General features: G+C 33.6%; 1 protein-coding gene across 2 annotated transcripts; it reads right to left on the reverse strand.

The window, feature by feature from the left end:
* Positions 1–167: 167 nt before the first annotated feature.
* LOC105143032 (uncharacterized) lies at positions 168–16,893 on the reverse strand. 2 transcript variants are annotated; one of them, XM_011051003.2, is made up of 3 exons: positions 16,703–16,893; positions 16,428–16,586; positions 168–2,435 (listed from the first exon to the last, which is right to left on the reverse strand). In XM_011051003.2, exon 3 carries the CDS (start codon positions 2,406–2,408, stop codon positions 1,494–1,496), a length of 915 nt encoding a protein of 304 aa, XP_011049305.1. In that variant the 5' UTR covers positions 2,409–2,435; positions 16,428–16,586; positions 16,703–16,893; the 3' UTR covers positions 168–1,493. The 2 variants fall into 2 exon arrangements, with proteins under 2 accessions (XP_011049305.1, XP_087267592.1); XM_087411466.1 differs by lacking the exon at positions 16,703–16,893 and having other exon boundaries at positions 16,428–16,695.
* Between the last annotated feature and the right edge of the window lie 820 nt (positions 16,894–17,713).

Below are 17,713 nucleotides of genomic sequence, written 5' to 3' on the forward strand. Positions count from 1 at the left end.
GGATTTAAAAAAAGGAATAATATTCAATTTGATTTGACACATAAAAAAAAACTTTAAATTCGCATCTAAAAAAATACACATATACGTAGGTTGTTTGGAAAAGTTTCTGCAAACAATATGAAAAAAAATATGTAAAATTCGGTAAATATGTAAATATATCATGTAAATTTCGGCTTTATTGTTTTTCGAAGTATTCGCCTTTAAGGTCGATACATTTTTGTATACGCTCGAACCAATTTTCGAAGCATTTTTTCCACTCTGAGGCTGTAACCTCAGAAATCAGTGTACGAAATGTTTCAACAACTGCTTCAGGCGACTCAAATCGCTCACTACGCATCTTCTTTTTAATGTTTGGGAACAAAAAGAAGTCATTAGGTGATAAATCAGATGAATACGGACAATGAGTCATCAATTTGACATTTTTACTGGATAAAAAATTAACGGTTTGACGTGCTGTGTGACAGCTGGCGTTGCCATGAAGGATGATGCGACGATTTCGGATTGTTCTACGCAATTCATTTATGACTTCTGGCAAATAAAGTGTTGTATACCAATCAGTATTTACAGTCTTTCGATCCTCTAAAGCCACATGTCGAGTATAATTGAAGAAACAAGCAATCATTTGCTTGGCAGCACTGCGTGATCGAACAACTTTTGTTGGTTTCGGTTCATTTTGAAATACTCAAAGTGGATTGTTTACTTTACTCATACGAATAGATCCATATTTCGTCCCCAGTAACGATATTGTAGAAAATTTGATCAACCTCGGTTGAATTTCTTGAACATTTCTTTGCTCCATTTAACATGAGCCTATTTTTGAGCTTCGGTCAAATTGTGTGAGATCTAACGACTGCAAAGTTTCCGTACGCTCAAGTGATCATGCAAAATCGTATGTATTGCTTTCATATCAATGCCTAAGGATGCCTGAATCTCGTGGTATGTCATATGCCAGTCTCGCTCAATCATTTCACGCACAGCATCAACATTAGTGGCAACAACAGACATGGATGGACAGACCTTCACGGAATTCGTCACAAAGAAAGGTACGTCCACGCTGGAACTCGGCAAATCAATTATAAACAGTCCTATTGATTGGGATGGTGCTTCATCCCCAAAAGCCAAATGAAATCGATCGATGCATTGTTTCGAAATTAGATTACATTTGTAATCGTAAAAAATCATTGCCCGAAAATTTTCACGCGAAATTTCCATTTTCTCATAAAATAACTTCTTTTAAAATACTATACAAACAAAACTAGTTTGGATACAAACTGTCAACTGAATTATAGGTTAAAAACGTCTAATTTTATAGATATGATAGTAGCAGAATGTTGGCGCCATTAGAAGTATTAGATTGCAGAAACTTTTCCAGCAGCCTACGTATTATGGTTCCAGATAAAGCTTTATACTTATTATTTTAAAATTTAATTCCATTGTCATATAGCATCTTATGCACAACTTAAACTTAAACTCTGAAATTGTAAGTATTGTTATCATTGATTTAAACCAAATAATTTTAAAGCGTTGAAAGCGGTAGCCAGCGCGACTTGTTCTGGCGTGATTCGCATAAACGCCGCTACCATTTCCACGATTGCTGGCAAGGCACATGGTTCGTTACGTTGGAAAGTGCAGTAACGATGAAGAAACGTCATAGACCGTTCGGTTAAAGCATCTTTCACGTGCACGGGTAATTTACTGGCTCTGGTATTTGGATACATAAATGGCGCGTCAGTTTCCACTAGAATCTTATCTAATGGTGCTCGCCCTCCTTCCAGCAATTGTCTAACTCCACTATCGGATTTATCTTTGCACAGATAGCCCGTGATGCCTAGATAAAAGCCTTGATCCAAATAAATCTGTGCCTCTTCCGCAGTGCCGATAAAGGAGTGAATCAAAATAGGCGGCAGACGATTCTTATACTGGTCAAGAACTTTTAATACGTCCTTCTGCGCGCCTCTTTCATGTATTACTAGTGGCTTATTTAATGTACAGGCTAATTCTATTTGCTTGTGAAATACAGTGCGCTGCGCCTCCGGAGCTGAGAAATCACGGCTGTAGTCTAAACCACATTCTCCGATCGCAACGCATTCTGGATTACTGGCTATACCTTCCAATTCACGCAAGGTATTTGGTTCCTCCCAAGACTTGGCGTCGTGTGGATGCACGCCGGCGGTTGAATAAAGCGTCCCGGGATATATTCTGGTCAGTCTCAGCGCCTCTTTACTAGAACGAATGCTAGCACCGGTTACCATAATCTTTTGTACACCGGCGTCCTTCGCTCTTTGTATTACACTATCCAAATCTCGACTATACTTCTTATTCGTTAGATTGGCACCCACGTCAACTATAATATAATTTTCATAGCACTGAGTCATAGATGAAGGAACAGCTTTTTCTTCCTCGGCCATTCTTTTAGACTTTTGCAGAACAATATGCTGAAAATAGAAAGATAATAACGAATATTAGGCACATGGCAGCTCAACTATTTTGTCAATGTTGCATAGAAATAACAGATATATTTGTCATCGCTTCATTACAAAATAAGATCAGTAATGAGCATCAGTAGCATAATGATCAGTAGTATAAGGATAAACTATTTTTGGAAACACTATGTACGTACGCTTTTAAGAAATATAATTCACAGATATGAGGTACATAAAATTTCGTAAATGCGCCTCCATTAATATTTATCACACTTTTAATTAAACAATTTAATTAAACAAATATTTAAATAAAAAAATCTAAAAAGAGACCAAAAACCATGACTATTTAATGCGAGGAATGCATCATTATTGTGTAAAATTCATCAATATAAATTCCAACGTATACGTACATGTATATTAATTCTATGTTTTTATTATAACAAATCATTACATATACATAATTGATTGTACACATAAAGCCCATTCTACAACTGCGTAAGCGTAATTATAAGTTACAATTGTAGAGAAACTTGTAGAGAAAAAGAACTGACTAATCACAGTCGAATATTTTCTTCATTTGATTGTAATTGGTTAATTCTTACAATTACAACCACGCTTACACTTTACAACTACGCTTACGTAATTGTAGAATGGCCTTGAGATCATATACAATACATTATCAGACAGAAGATATCAATGCTCGAATTAACTATGTAACAAACAATTTAAATATTTAATCCGGAAATAACTTCTTGGTATGTTTTAGATAAACGATCATCTAGAATGCTTTTTATATCCTAAATTAAAAATCATTGCTATTACACTTTGTATGTTATTGATTGTTTTTCAATTTATTAGTATTTAAAATCATATACTATATATATATATATATATATATATATATATATATATAATATATATATAGTGCGTCACCAGAATCCGGACAAATTTCAATTCAAATTTTCCGCTATACTGTGCCTCCGCCAGAGATTGTTATTGGCGTTCAAGAAAGCCTGATGCTTCTAGTAAACAGTCATATTCTCAAAATGGCCGCGATGTTGAAATCAAGTGCGGAGTATAATCGAAGAGCCGCGATCATCGAAGACCTTCGCGCCGGGCGCTCAGCAACGGAAATAATTCGGTTCTTTGGATACCCGAGATCCACTGTTTATGACGTTGTGGCAAAATATACGGTTTTAGAACAGTCCAACGAAGGTTCCAGTATGCCAGCGAGGAAGAGTCATTCGAAAGAACGCACCGCGAGGATCCCTGCAGTCGTTGAAAGGGCTCAAACGCTGATTTCGGATGACCCAAGGCAATCGTTGCGAAAATTAGCATCGATTGTTGGTGTAAGCGAGCCAACAATGCGTCGAATTGCCGAGGAGGACCTTCGATACAAATCGTACACATTAAAGAGGCTCTCTGAGGCTGCACGATAAGGAATTGTTCGATTTGTCCGGATTTTGGTGACGCACCCTGTATATGATGACAGTAGTTTGCACGAACAAATAACGAATTTCTTAGAATTAAACACTTTCTTTTTACGAATTTCTTATACAAAAATTAATACGAAAGTGAGACTGCGTGTATCATAGATTGCATGAGATATTGGCGTGATAGTATATAAAGATGCGCTAGAAAAACAGCGACCTTTGATGACTTCATCAGAATTCGGGCTTCACTTTAGAATCTCCTTAATAACTAAAAATCGCTGAAATTATTTTTAATAATTTTTTATTCGAATACTATCGAGTAAAAAGTTATTGAAAATTAATTTTCGGCGATTTTTAGTAATTAATATCTCGTTAACTATTACGAAAATTGCAAAATGATAGAGGACTTTTCAACTCAGTTTAGTTCGCTTTATCTGCACACAAAATATTTGGCGGTTATTCTGAAACACCCTGTGTATTGTGACGTGTGTTTTTCACCGTGCATCATAAGGGTCAGTCGACTTGACCGAAATAGCGCGACATTTTCGTCCTGTGTCTTCCCGACGCGGAGGGTAAGCGTGTCTGCGCTTATTGCGATTTTCGAGCGATTTCTATTGCTATATTTCGCGGAATGTTATTATTTCTTTTTGCAAATTTACTTTAGGATTTTATTATCGGTGGTTTCGAGATATATTTTGTTATATGAAGCTTCGTCTCATCATCTCAATTGATGACAAGGAAGAAGACAGGCGACACACATCGGAAGCACGAGGTGACTCCCTGGTCACTCCAGGGAGAGATAGCACGCAGGTGACACCACTTTAACTTTTTCGAAATAACGTTCTGTTTATGAACTTGTGATCCTGTTGCTGAATTCCTTTCAGGCAATTATTAAAAAGGAAGAACTCGAACGGCATGAGGGGATGGATCCACTCTCCGTGGAACCATAGAATGAGTGAAACATCTTACTGTCGGTAGAGCCGCAAGAGAACCTCTACTGAGAGAGGGCGTCCAACTCGGAAGTGGAAGAAGGAGGAGTTCAAAGGAGTCCATCAAATCCTAGAGGCACTCCGCCCATATAGTACAGAGAGGAGTCTCTTGCTAGCAACCGAAAAGGATGCCAAAAGTCATATCCCGCACGCAAGGATATAGGGCGCGCAATACTATAGCGATTCGCGAGGGCTTGTGGAACTCGCGAGATGGTTTGCAACCAATCAGGCGCAATAAGATTTATCACGTGGTGCCTGCGGTGCCAGCATGCCCCCGAAAGGATCTCGGTTGGGCCCGGCACTTGTGCTGTGACGATTGACGAGTTTTGGCGCAGGACGTGCATACGAGAGGACACAGGACATCCCACTGTCGACATTATTGAGATCATGTGTAAAAGCCAAGTTAAGAGGATTTCGTGGTGAGGCGAACGTAATGTAACATAAAGCTGCTGATTTCTAGATCGGAGGGATCGCACGTATCCGCAATTAGATCATTTAGTTTCATTGAATCTGGCATTTTGTGAGTAACGTTGCCTTAGCGAGCACGCAGCGCGTGATCATGTCATCCCGCCCGACATTATATTAATCCCGTTAACTTCGAGTCAACTATTTACACGCCCGACGCGGCCATAGCCAGGTCATTTGGTATCATATTGTTGGGTCATATATTTTTATATCGCGTCTTAATGTGGAGATTGTGTTAGATTTCAGATAATATTCTCATATGTTCCAGAATCTCGCAACTTTTCATCATAACAGTTCTCGTTATCCTCGCGGTCGGATTCGTCGACGCGTTAAGCAAAGCCGATCACTTCCGTGATCTTTGTCTCGCGATTAATTCCCTTAATTACGACATCCACTGCTCGTTTATTCTAAGATTTGGAGCTCGTACCGTTGAGAGAAAATTCTTATATCTAATATCGCGTGCCGAGAACGTCATTTGGAGGGGCAATAATGCCCCCTTTAACGCATGATTGTTAATTTGTCAATCAGCGGGTGCGGATTGTAAACCAATGATAGAATATATGTGTTATCATTTATTGATATGAATTCCGCATATTTTATTGCTATATCACCCTGCTTGTTCTCCAAGACATCCTTCGTTCCCAACAAACCACTCTCTCTACCATTATTGTGGCTGAGCAGTTGGTTATCAGAACCGTTTGCGTTTGCGATTCTGTAAAGATCTTTATATTTTGAGTAGAATCTTCTTTTTAATTCTGTGAAAGAGTAACACGTTCATTCATGCCTAGCGCCCAATTATTAGCATTGAGAATTGAGAGTTGGAATTTGTCAGATTATCTGATATATTGTCGACTTTAAGTATAGAATTATAATTATTAAACAATGAAAACAATGCAGAACCATAACCGCGAAGGCACGACGAAGTTGCATCACGCACGTGAGTGCGGTCGCAAATTTGGCGTCCAATATGTAGGGCTCAATGTACTAAAATAAAAATTTTTTTTACACCGAGTTATTTAACATTAAAGTAAAAGGGATCATTTTTGCTTCAATGTTGAATAATTCGTTAAAAAAAAAATCGTACAACATTCAATAAAAAAATAAATTAAAGATAAAGAGGAGCCTTTTTCGACTCCTGTAAACTGCATTTGTGTGCAATTTTTATTTCACGCCTTTATAAAGTTTCTACAAAATTTTCATTTGACGGATATCCATTTCTGTTCGTAAAAAAATTAATCTGATCAAAATATCAATTACTGATCTTGAAAGTAGATATTTCAAGCTTTAAAATATTTTTTTTAAAACCTCGTTATGATCATTTTTGATGAAGTATCACTCTTTTAAATATTTACCTATTTCTGAGGACGGACTAGGTGATCCTTTAATTTTTTTGCGTAATATATACATACAGGGTGTCCCAGTTTAAAGTCCCATCAAATAACTTTCTTATTTTTGATCTTAGGAAAAAATATTTTAGTAAGAAAAGTTGTATGATTTAGAGGGGGACATAAGATGGTACCATTGGTTTGACCTTGGATAGTTGTTTAAAAGTAATGTGAAGATAACCTTCAATTTCTTAAATGGGAACTCATTTTTCATTGCATATTCTTATAGCTTATCTCGAGAACTTCCCAAAACACTATAATAAAATATTTTTTCATTAAGTACTTCTCGAATTATAAGGCTCGAATATCACAGTACCACCGGCATTAGCATTTAACATTACGCAAGGTGTCTGACCGACGGCTTTTGAATATTGTTCAAAATCATGTCTTGAATAATATTTGTCGAAATCAAGGTCATTGGAGGTTGTTCCTCTTATTTTCATTTTTACGTAAAAATGAATTTTTAGTGTAAAATTGAAAATAAGAGGTACAACCTCTAATGATCTTGATCTCGACAAATGTTATTTAGGACATGATTCTGAACAACGTTCAAGAGGTTTTAGCCGTCAGACACCTTGCGTAATGCTAATACCGGCGGTATTGTAACATTCAAATCTTATAATTCGAGAAGGTCTTATATTGTCAGAAGGTGCTGATTGATATATTCATGTCGCAAGTCATTTTTTTGAATGTGCATTTAAAAATCAATCACCATCTGATGAAATATTTTCTATTCTAAGATTAATTTAAAAGTTTACCTTTTCACGTTCGGGATTAAAAAGCTTGGGAATTAAAAGAGAGGTCTAAGAGTATAGGGCTCAAGATTTCGTACATTGGTTACCATATTGGATTTACTATTTTAAATTTCGAAATTTTAACAGCACATTCAGCAATTTTAAAAGCAAAAACTTAAAAGTAATCATTTTCAAGCCAATTGGGGATTAGTATATTAGTTTAAACAAGAAAATATTACATTTGCTTGCGATGTTTTGCAGCGCTTCTCGTCATATTGGATCTCTCAAAATAGCATATTTCTTTCGAAAGTACATTCACATACGAATGATGAGATTTTGAACATTTATTTTCATTGCACTGATTTTTGGACACGCAGGTGATCCGGTTGACATGGAATATCCCACATATATGTATATAGTATATTAGACAGCCAAGGAAAAAAATTTTTTTTTTTAAATCGACCACTTAGCTTAAAAGCTTCCATTTTATGCCAAAAAAAACACCCCTAAATTTTTATCAAAAAAAATTAAAATTTAGAGGTCCCTAGTGAACGATTTTTAAATCAAAGTTTCGATTTTCCTTAATACATGTTTAATTTGATGCAAAAATGACTTAATTCGGATTTTAAATGTAGTACTGTATGTTTTTTAATCGCTGAACACGATAATAGTTCATTTAACGATATATACCTACGATATACACCTTAAGAAATACAGTCCGATTTATGTTATAAAAAATAACACAATTTGAACGCTTAGGACTTTGCTAAAATCGACCTTGAACTCGAAATTTGGTCATTTTTTTCATATTAATCGGGTTATCGGATACATAACCCTGTGCCCGCCTAATTATCGATGCCTGAACTTTCGGCAACGTATTTTAATTTTTTAATTGCTCGAATGCGTGATTAGTTACGTGATTAATCGCTCGACAAACCGTAGCTTAACCGTAACAGCATACGTACGCAACGGATTTTCAAACTCGATTTTCTCAAAAACTAAGCAGAAAACTATGAAAATTATGCACCCATAGAAACAGAAAACCTACAGAAAATCATGCATATTATGCACCCATAACCAAGAAAGTCAGTAAGCTGTTTGCCATACATAAACACATGTTGTGTTGTATACAGACTTCTAGAAATTTTTCTTCCTTCGTGTGATTTTCAATCGCCGAATAATCGTTTGTGATTGTCAGTGGTTAATTAATAAATCGATTAATAAATTTCTCGTTTTATCAAGTGAATGTAATCAAAGTGTCAATATGTTGAAACGTGACAATTTATAAAAGAAGAATCTCATTGTAAGAACGTGTGACTTGATATCTACTTAAAATACATTTAATATTTGAGTGAAGAAAATGAATTACAGTAAACCGTTGTGTCGAGTACTTATTACGCATCCAAATTTATTCCTCTGACTGTTTCAAGAAACTGAAGCAAAATGGAATCATTGAATATCTACAAGTACTAATAACAATTCTATAATTAAGATAATAAGCTTTTAAAGTGTATTTGACTTACGTTTTTGTTTTAGCATCAACATTATCTATACATATATAATTATATACCTATCAATCTTATGTACATATGCACATTATCTACTTATGTTATCTATCCACCTATTTACATTATCTGTTTATTTGTCTATGTTACCTATCTATTTATATACGTTATCTATGCATATCTATTTCCCTACCTACGTTATCTATTCACTTATCAACATTATCTGTATACTTATTAACTTTATGTACATGCGCATAATATCTATCAACCTATCTATGTTATCTATTTACTTATGCACGCTATCTATTTACCTATATATGTTATATATTTAATTGTCTACTTTATTTATTTATCTATGTACGTCACCCTATTTACCTATCTACTTTATGTATCTATCTGTATTAGCTATCTATCTATCTACATTTATACACCTATCTATCTATCCTTCTATGTTGTACTTTTCTGCACTTTCTATATCTTTTCTGTATCTTTTTCATTTGCACTTTTTTGCACTTATTTTCTGTACCCTTTCTGCACAAAAAAAAACCAATTGTAATGCGGACATTATTCCTTAAAGATATTCTCAATCCTGTTAAATGCAGAGAGCAATTGTTTTTAAATTCATGTGCATGTACAGAAATGTCATCAGGGCCTAACAGCGACCCATGCTGGGCGACTGGACTGAGCGTGATGACGCGCCGGCAGGGTGACGGAGCGACATTGCCTCATTTTCTCTTACTCTCAAACAAATGCGTGTCCCATTATGTCTTTTTAGAATAACAAAATAGAGACTTGGGGATTTTGAGCTATATTAAAGGAAATCGACCTTTTAGTCGTGCGGCCATTTTGAAAATTTAAAAACGGACAGAAATTGTCGAAAATGGTATGATCGAAAAAAAAGAGTATTTTTACGTGAAAGAATATAAATTTTCTATAACAGAATGTCAATATTTCATTTCCAAACTTGCTTTTTATGCCCATTAATGACAAGCGAAAAGAGCGCTGCGACGAGAAAGTCCTAAAATTGACGACCCTACAGTTCGATAACAAGTTAACCTGTAGGTCTATTATTTGGCATAGAGTCTTTATTCATCAAACTGTTCAAGCTCAAGCAATATGAACGAAATCCATGAAACTTCGCAAAATGAGTAGCTAATTTGACATGGAATGTCCCATATATTACCATCTTTTTTCAATACTCTATCGCTAAGTCTATTGGTACATTTGTGAATGACACTACGTCTAATAATATTAATTTATATTCTTTATCCAAATGTATTCCATCTAATTTATTAATTGGTAACTATTTTCAATATAACTGAAATGTTTCGGAATATTTTCCTTGATAATAATTTCATGTAGGAATGAAGCTAATGGATACAAAGAACTCTCAATGCAAGAAATAATGATTCTAAGAGGATTCCTCTCTTTGTATACTTTCGGCAACCCATAGGTTTGTGGTAAATTATCATCCGAAATATGTAATTTGATACAAGTATATTGGTCTATATAATTTTTATTTCTTCATTTCGATAAAATATTTCGAGTATCATTACTTAATTTTTTAATAGGGTCTTTTTCAATTATTGTGTAAATATTGACATCAGCTTCATTCTTTCTTTGTAATTATTTTTGTCTAAAGCTACTGTTTCCCTTTATCTGCTTTAGTAAAAAGGATGATTCTTAATAAAGTTTTTTTTTTGCATCGCGTCCACTATCTTATTAATTCATTATTTTTGTTATGTGTAATCGTTGGTTTATATTCTATATGGTTGATTGTTCATATTCTAATTTTCAATAAGGAAACGACGAAGATTACAGAGAGAACGAATTTATAAGATGACTGAAACGAATCATTGACAGGTGAGAATTTATAGTATGTATTGCGGCGAATTTGAATTGTAACTGATTACGGTGAATGTCAAATTATTGATGGCAAGCATTTTATATACTGAAGATGACCCGATAAATAGTCGAAAACCATATATTATTATAAATATATTAGGTGTTGGAATTAATTCGTAGCGTTTTACAAGTGATGGGAAGTACTTTCATTAATGTATTTTTTAATGCTCATGTGAAATAAATAACATTCTTTCATTAAAAACACTACGAATTAATTCCAACACCTAATATTATTTTTGAAATAAAGGAAAATTAAGCAAAGACATCCAGCACTAGGCTTATATGCTCCTTACTACAACTCTTATTGTAAAAAATATAATATTTAGATTTTATTTCATGATCAAGTATAATCTGATTAAGACAATAATATTATGTCGTATAATAACTACTATAAATAAATACTACTATAAATATTACTGTAATAAACTTCAGATTTTATTACTACAGTAAAAAAATTTAAGAGTATCTCATAGAAAAATATTTGTATTTGTTGAATATGAAATATATCAATATTAAAATAATAACTTGAATATACTCACACACTCACCAACAAAAAAAACGAGCCACTAAATTTTAGCACAAATTTTAATATTTTTAAATAGGGATAACTCAATAAAAAATCATCGTATCGAGAAGAATTACAGTTCAAATTAAACATTCCCCTTGATGACCATCGATATCAAATTTGTATTACATAAAATGTAATACAAAATGACGGACGTTATAGGCGGCATCGAAAAAATAGTTTTAAAAAAATGTTTTCTTTAAACTGCTGCAATGTTTTATGCCTTTTTATCAACTCTTAATTTTAATCTTGATTTAATTAACACTCCGTCTTTTCCTGATTGTAAGATTTAGAACAACATGAAGAATAAAATAAATCGACACTAAAGTTAATTTACATTTTTAGAAATGAGTATATTTGTGGTTTATAAAAATTACATAATATATTTATTCCTTTTATAAAAATGTAAAATTGCACTCGATAGTACTTATAAATAATAATAAAGAAAACCGAGCTATCGAGAATTTAACAAAATAAATAGATAATTGCAATTGAGAACAATAATAAGTCCGATGTCGAAAAATTTTTTAAGAGTTCCAGTAGTTCTGATTAGAGTTCTGTGTAGTTCTCAACGAGTTCTGTCGAAATTATGTCACAAAGCGATTGGATGATTACATAAGGAAATACTTCTGCAACCGATTTTTCAAATTTCGTTTTAAATGTATATCTTTTTTATTTTTGAGTTTGTACTGGTTTTAATCAAGAACTCTTCGAAATTGTTAGAATGACAATTAATGTCACAGAACTATTTTATAAAAAAAATTTTTTAAATAAATTTTCTTGTGTGTCAAAATTGTTTTTTATATATCAGGAACTTTAGATATTCACAAAATAGAGCTATTAAGCTGCCCAGAACTATTCGATCTCGAATTTCGCTGAGAAGCATCCCATTTTTTAAAAATTATTTAAAAATAGTTATTAAGCGGAATTCTTGTTATAAATTATAGAGAACTCTTCGTCTCGACAAAAGGACATGAACTCTAATCAGAACTATGGAATTTCAATGTTGAGGTGCTAATTTCACAGACGCAAAAAAATCGTAGAAAAATATTCAAAATATGATTTGTTTAGAAATCAATGAGCTTAAAGACTTATATACTTTTGTGCCATGCAGCCGATTCCCCTGAATAGCACAACAGTTTAAAGAAAAAAATTTTTTAACTATTTTGTCCGCCATTGTATTACATTTTGTGTAACTCAAATTTGATCGTGATGGTCATCAAAAAGAATATTCAAACTTTAATTTGAGCTGTGATTCACATTTTGATACGATGATTTTTCATTGAGTTATTACGATTTAAAATATTAAAAATTTGTGCTAAAATTTAATGGCTCGTTTTTTTTTTTTGCCAATTTTGAGTGTATATTAAATTTCTTTAATTTGCGAAAAATAATTTATAATTATAATAAAAGATTTATTGAATTATTTGCATGAATTGAAATATGAACAAGAAATATGAATAAGGACGCGTCAAGTATGCTGCTTCTGGAGATACTGCTAATTTTCGATTTTTTTGTCTCTACAATTTTTTACTTATTATCGATGTAAAAACCCCTTTTCAATTACTGCATCTCTTATTACTTTATTGCATTTCATTTCTTATTTTAATGTATTGTTATACTTTATACACTTTAAATGTCATCCATACTTTGTAAAATCTATTATAATTGTAAGAAATTATCGCATATAACAATCTTAAAGGTGTCTTAAAAGATGTCTACATCATAAGGATGTCTTCAAGATGTCGCTCGGAGAACTGTATTTACTTTTTTATCTTTGATTTTTTTTTTTGCAAAATATACTTGATGCCTTTTTTTATATTCTTTGGTGGATCTAATTGAGAGGAGGGGTGGAATATACAGACCTAATTACAAAATCTTGATATTAATACAAATTAAAATAACTTGCTACTTTTTTATTATACACAAATGGGTACAATATTAAATGAATTTATGTAATATCTTTAAGAAGTTACATGTTACAATACTTCTGTATTACGATAAATATTACATGAAAAAGCTAATTGCCGAAAAAAGGGCCTAAGTAGAGTTGTGCCTTTATTCCGCCCATCTCCTCAATTATTGTCAGTGATGCTCTTTCCTAATAAACTCCTTCTGAAATTCAATTATGTTTAAAAAGTCGATTTTCTTTGATTGGTCACATAAAATTTGATAAAATTATAAATTTTCTAAATCAAAAATTAAATCATAATCATAATCATAAATAAAAATTGGTCCAATTTTCCAAGCAAACAAACGTAAAGGCCAAAAAGTATCATTTAAGAAGAGCACATGACAAAGATTTTAATGCTATTTGATCTCACAATCATTTTTTGCAATGATTTAGCTTTTTCTCATCAGCTATTTCAAATCAATGTTTGAGAATGGAAAGTTTGACATTGATATATCAAAATATCAATATTAAAATATAAAAGGTTGTAGAAAATCGAATTTCGAAAGATAAAATAAATTCAAAAAATTATTTTTGTTTCATTTTATTTACTATAATACTCATTACAGATTAATTTTCATTCACATTTTTATAGCATTTATATTTATTTACCGTTTTTATTGATATTTGATCTTTTTTATAAATTTTATTATAGAGTTTAATTTATCTTCTTTTTCTTCTTTTGCTTCTTGTCCTTCCTCTTACATCAGGCTTCTGACCTGTGTTACGCACATATGCTTGTGAGCACGTCAATTTATTCAATTGCTACAAGCATTATGGAACCTACAGTTTTAATAATTCGGTTCCGAACGACGGATTTTTCTGTAGAGAAGTGTTTCTGTGGCAAGGATACTCTGCGGGTCCTTTCCGAGATGAGACACCGAGAGCAGCATAAGTATTTTCTACCAGGATCGAATCCGGGACTTTTGGCATGACAGACCAGTGCGCTGTCTGCCATATCACGTTCACTCAGTTTAATTCATATTTATATAGTAATAGTGCAATAAACTGATACAAACAAATGCATTTCGTTTTAAAGGCATTTCCTCTTGAGATAAAATAATTTAGAGACAAAAATCTTAATATAAAAATGTCAAGACTACAATAGTTTTTAAATTAATAGCAATCACAGTAATGTCTCAGCGCTAAGACATGGCATGAGACATTGAAGAGTGAGACATTCATTAAATATATATATATATATATATATATATATATATATATATATATATATATATATATAAGGCGTATGACTTTGCTTATGCGGTTTTTTTCCGAAATTCGAGGCTTTATTGTAAAAAACTGGTTATACATTTATGATTCAAAGTATTGTCCATCGCTGGCCACTACTTTTTCCCATCTTTCGGGCAGCATACGAATCCCGCGTCGAAAAAACTGGTCATCTTTTGAGGCGATCCAATTTTTGACTTCTTCATAAGACCGGAAGTGCTGGTCAGCCAGGTCGTGTGCCATTGATCGAAACAAGTGATAGTCAAAGGGAGCAACGTTTGGAGAATACGGCGGGTGGGGTAGGACTTCCCATTTCAACGTTTCCAAGTATGTCTTGACCACTTTCGCAACATGGGGTCGAGCATTGTCATGCTGCAAAATCACTTTATCGTGTCTCTCGTTGTATTGCGGCCGTTTGTCTTTCAATGCTCGGCTCAAACGCATCAATTGCGTTCGATACTGATCGTCTGTGATTGTTTCAGTCGGTTTTAACAGCTCATAATATACTACGCCGAGCTGATCCCACCAAATACAGAGCATGATCTTGGAGCCGTGAATATTCGGTTTGGCCGTCGACATGGAAGCACGGCCGGGAACTCCCCATGATTTTCTGCGCTTGGGATTATCGTAATGAACCCATTTTTCGTCCCCAGTCACAATGCGATGCAGAAAACCCTTCCGTCTTTGCCTTTCAAGCAGCTGTTCACAAGCAAACAAACGTCGTTCAACATCTCTCGGCTTCAACTCGTACGGCACCCAATTTCCTTGCCTGATCCTTCTGAATCATTCCCATGGCTTTGAGACGTTTTGAAATGGCTGATTGAGTCACTCCTAATGATCGTGCCAATTCTTTTTGATTTTGATAAGAGTTTTGATCACGTAATGCCTTCAATTCTGCATCTTCGAAAATCTCTCTTTCACCGCTATGCTGGTCTTCGACGTGAAAATCACCGTTCTTGAAGTGTTGAAACCACTTATGACACGTTCTTTCACTAATAGCGGCTTCACCATAAATATTTGAAAGCATTCGATGAGCCTCAGCCGCAGATTTCTTCATATTGAAGCAGAAAATTAAAACCTTCCGCAAATGACAAGAATTTGGCTCGTAAACTGATTTTCAATCGAGAATAACTTTATGATGCAGACACAAATCGACTATGTTTCTATGGGATTATGTTGACAGATGCCCAAGTTTATTGTGTGACGTCTATGATCTATTTATTTCGATCACCACTTACCGCTAAAGCCATCTATACGAAAACCGAATGAGCAAAGTCATATACCTAATATATATATATATATATATAGATACAGATAGGACAGTGCGCTCATAACAGTGGCATAACAGTGTGATAAATGTAAAGGTGATCTCTCAAAAATGTGTTTTTAAGAGGATATGCAGTAAAGGTGGGATATCTTGTATACAAAAGAAACTGAACGAAAACGATGTAATGATACTGATGAATTGTCAGTAAGAGTTACAGAATCAGGACATATGTTCAATCTCCAATCTCGTTTTTTAGAAATTAGATTAGACATGTTCAAAATTGTATATATAACTTGAAATGCATAAGAAACAATATAAATTAATTTTTCTCTAAAAATTTGAATTTAACAAATTAATATTAATATTTTGATCATTTTCAAGCGCACTCCTTTCTTTTCTTAACCTATATGCAACGCGACGATAGGTAATGCGTCGAGAGCGAGAACATTTTTGTAGATCATAATTATTACGAAACGAGAGAAAAGTACAATCGCGAAAAATACTAGCGTCGAAAAATAAAAAAAAAAAGAAATCAACTATCGCGCGCGCTTCAGACGAGATAATTAACTACTCACCACGAGTATAAACTTGCATCAATCCCAAATCCCAACCTTTGATGCTGGATGAGACAATATATTTTTTCTTCGATGATTATTCAGAACACACCTCTCACCTTCGTTTCATTTCGATGAAATTATGTTCATTCGACGCGATTTTGCACGAAATGAAAGAATCTGAAAGAAAAAAGTGCGAACCTGCCGTTAAAATGATATATTAATCATAAAAGTTGGTCACTATTGAGATCAATTCTTGAGATATTCTTCTTGATTTCTTTTCAATTCTCAATCACCTTTATTTTTGTCAAAATAAAGCTGTCGCACACGCTCACATCACATTGTCATTCATTCCGAGTGGAGAATACGTAATACGTTAAGGGTATATCCACATAACTTGCATAGTGTGTACATAGTGTAATCCTACATTTCAACACTCCTACGCTGAATTCATTTCGAGTGATCCCGAGCAACTCCCGAGAGACAAAACGAACAATGCTTGGTGTGTAGTGGCCCTTAAGGGCTTCACACATGAAATGCATAACAGAGCATAAACATAAGACTGTTCGGCCAATGAGCATCTAGCATAATGTCGCCATATTGATTTATATAGATGCTCATTGGTTTAACGGCCTTATGCTCTGTTATGCATTTCATGTGTGAAGTTCTTTAGGGTCATTCCACACAACTGGCATAGCCGCATAAAGAAAAATATCCAATCACATTTCTGTCATAAAGCAAACGTAAAATATGATTGGATGATATCTTTATGCGGCTATGCAAGTTGTGTGGAATGGACATAGGGTGAAATCACACAGTGTGGAATAGGATTGCGGAATAGAGAATGCGTCATTGTTCTTATAATAAACCGTCGTATTTTGAGAGGTTAAAATAATTTAATGCTGATTGATATGATGGAATTGCGTAATGTCGAGACGAATAAAGCAAAATGACAAAATGAGTGCATAAATGTAGATACCAATATCAAAAAAACAATGATGTATTACATGCGATTTCAGTGTGCCTTTTTCCGCACTTTTCCATCACGTCAGTTTGTGTGCTATGTTCACACAATGAAAAAATGATAGTAAATACGTTAAAGCAGTTTAAAAAATTGTTATGAGATTATAAATATTAATTATAAAACATTAAATGTGATAATTATTTTTACAATTTGAAAAATTATATTTCATTTTAATAAGCAAATTATTAACATGAAGTTAGTAGTTTTTAAATTATATTCATGCTGGATACATCTTTGACGCATTATGTGAACATAGCACACAAAACTTGCGTGATGGAAAAGT

Source organism: Acromyrmex echinatior, chromosome 11 (genome assembly GCF_024713525.1).
Source record: "Acromyrmex echinatior isolate Ae372 chromosome 11, ASM2471352v2, whole genome shotgun sequence".
Classification (NCBI taxonomy): Eukaryota; Metazoa; Arthropoda; class Insecta; order Hymenoptera; family Formicidae; genus Acromyrmex; species Acromyrmex echinatior.

Coding starts and splice junctions, on each gene's coding strand:
- LOC105143032 (XM_011051003.2), bottom strand. CDS start 2,408: ATGGCCGAGGAAGAAAAAGCTGTTCCTTCATCTATGACTCAGTGCTAT.